This window comes from Myotis davidii, unplaced genomic scaffold (assembly GCF_000327345.1).
Source record: "Myotis davidii unplaced genomic scaffold, ASM32734v1 scaffold132, whole genome shotgun sequence".
Classification (NCBI taxonomy): domain Eukaryota; kingdom Metazoa; phylum Chordata; class Mammalia; order Chiroptera; family Vespertilionidae; genus Myotis; species Myotis davidii.
In genome coordinates, this window is record NW_006285258.1 from 1,501,341 (window position 1) to 1,503,508 (window position 2,168).

Consider the following 2,168-nt stretch of genomic DNA (forward strand, 5'->3'; position numbering starts at 1 on the left):
TCCATGTTGAGGAAAACACCTTGGTGGCTGCCATGACTGGCAGGGGCTGCAACAGTGCAGTGATGCGGCTGGTGCCTTCCCCTGATCAGTCCAGTCGCCTCCCACAAAGGGAGGTCAGATTGTGGCTTAGGCCCACTCCCCAAGGGGAGCAGGGAGCAGGGAGTAGGACATCCCCTGAGGGCTCCCAGTATGTGATAGGGGGCAAGCTGGGCTGAGGGACCCTCCCTCCAGTGCACAAATTTTGTGCACCAGGCCTCTAGTCCTATGTTATAAAACCCTAATGTGTAAATCGACCAAATGGCAGAACCACCAGTCTCTATGATGGGCACTGACCACCAGGGGGCAGATGCTCAATGCAGGAGCTGCCCCCTGGTGGTCAGTGTGCTCCCACAGGGGGAGCGCTGCTCAGCCAGAAGCCGGGCTCACGGCTGGTGAGTAAAAAGGTGGTGGCAGGAGCCTCTCCCACCTCCATGGCAGGGCTATGGACCCCTCAGGGAGCGGGCCTAACCTGGCAGTCAGACATCCCCTGAGGGGTCCTGGACTGCAAGAGGGCGCAGGCTGGGCTGAGGGCCCACCCGTGCACAAATGTTGTGCACCAGGCCTCTAGTAGATCATAAAAGATCAGATAATAGAAATGTTAAAATAAGAATGGAATTTATTAAATAAGTGCTGAAAATTCTGTATTTTTTTTTAACTTCAGGGATTTAAAACTGCTTGGTAAAAGCTGCCTTGTAGGGCAATTCATATACTGGGGGGAAATTAGTCTTTTCAGCTTTAAAATTGAGAGACAGAATTTCCTGACATCTCTTGAAATAACTGTGGGTATCTGGGGAGGTGGTAAAACCAGAATTAAGAGTCTCAAACCCAGATAAAGCATTGTACACATTTTGCTCATGGATACTTTTGTTTTACTTTTTTAAAAAACATTTTTATTAATTTCAGAGAGGAAGGGAGAGGGAGAGAGAGATAGAAACATCAGTGATGAGAGGGAATCATTGATCGGCTGCCTCCTGCACACCCCCTACTGGGGATTGAGCCCACAACTCACGCATGTGCCCTTGACTGGAATCGAACCCAGGACCCTTCAGTCCACAGGCTGATGCTCTATCCACTGAGCCAAACCAGCTAGGGCTATTTTACTTTTTAAATTTTATTTTTATTTTATGGATATCTTTAGTTCTGTGTTGCATAAGCCATATTTCTGGGTTTGTTTATATGTAACTCTGTGTTTCCTTTTTTATATTTTAGATGGAACAGATTAAAAGGGCAAATAAACTGTTTACCAATGATTGCATATTTCTGAAGAAAACTTTGAACATCCCAGTTATTTCAGAGAAGCCTTTGCTGTTTAATGGACTTAACTCAATTGATTCTCCAGAAAGTGAAACTGTCCACGGCCTTTTATCTCACAAAGAAGGGCTGGTAGCAGTTGTGGAAGACCCGCCTTCTCCCAGTCCTCTGGCATCTCCTGTTCAGCCAGTGCCGCCCGAGGAAGTGTCAGCCAGAGATTTCCTGCAGAGACTCGACTTGCAGATTAAGTTATCAACACAGGCAGCCAGGAAACTAAAAGAAGAGAGCAGGTAAAAATATGCTGGTAAAATGTCAGAGACTGAATAAATTACTCTTAAGATGTTTACACTTTGTAAATTTTTATTTTTTTGCTTTAAAAATCTATGTTTTAATTCCAGAAAGGCATTTTTAATATATGAAAGATAAACAGAGTCATTGTATTCTGTATAAGGCTTGATCTGTTGCAATGCTTTGTCTCTGTGAGTTATTATAAAAACTAGAGGCCCGGTACACGAAATTCATGCATTGGTGGGGAGCCCTCAGCCCGGCCTGCGCCCTCTCGTAGTCTGGTGGGAGCCCTCGGGGGATGTCCAATTGCCGGCTTACAACCCCCCTAAGGGAGCAGGCCTAAGCCATTAGTTGGACATCCCTCTTGCAGTCCAGGACTCCTTGCTCCTTACTGTCTGCCTGCTTACTGCCCCTTACTGCTCAGCTGGCTGCTTCTTAGTGCTGCTGTGGAGGCAGGAGAGGCTCCCGCCACCGCCACTGCACTCGCTAGTTGTGAGCCTGGCTTTTGGCTGAGGGGCGCTCCCACTGTGGGAGCGCATTGAGTGTCTGTCCCCTTGTGGTCAGTGCGTATCATAGCGACTGACCGGTCG

At 47.6% G+C, this 2,168-nt stretch overlaps 1 protein-coding gene across 1 annotated transcript in view; it reads left to right on the forward strand.

Annotated features, from left to right (window-relative positions):
• The window catches only part of LYSMD2 (LysM domain containing 2), a 10,970-nt gene that overhangs the window by 6,870 nt on the left and 1,932 nt on the right, over positions 1 to 2,168 (forward strand). Inside the window, exon 2 of the mRNA XM_015558927.1 lies at positions 1,249 to 1,580. Coding sequence (XP_015414413.1) covers positions 1,249 to 1,580 — 332 coding nt within the window. The remainder of the gene's footprint in view (positions 1 to 1,248; positions 1,581 to 2,168) is intronic.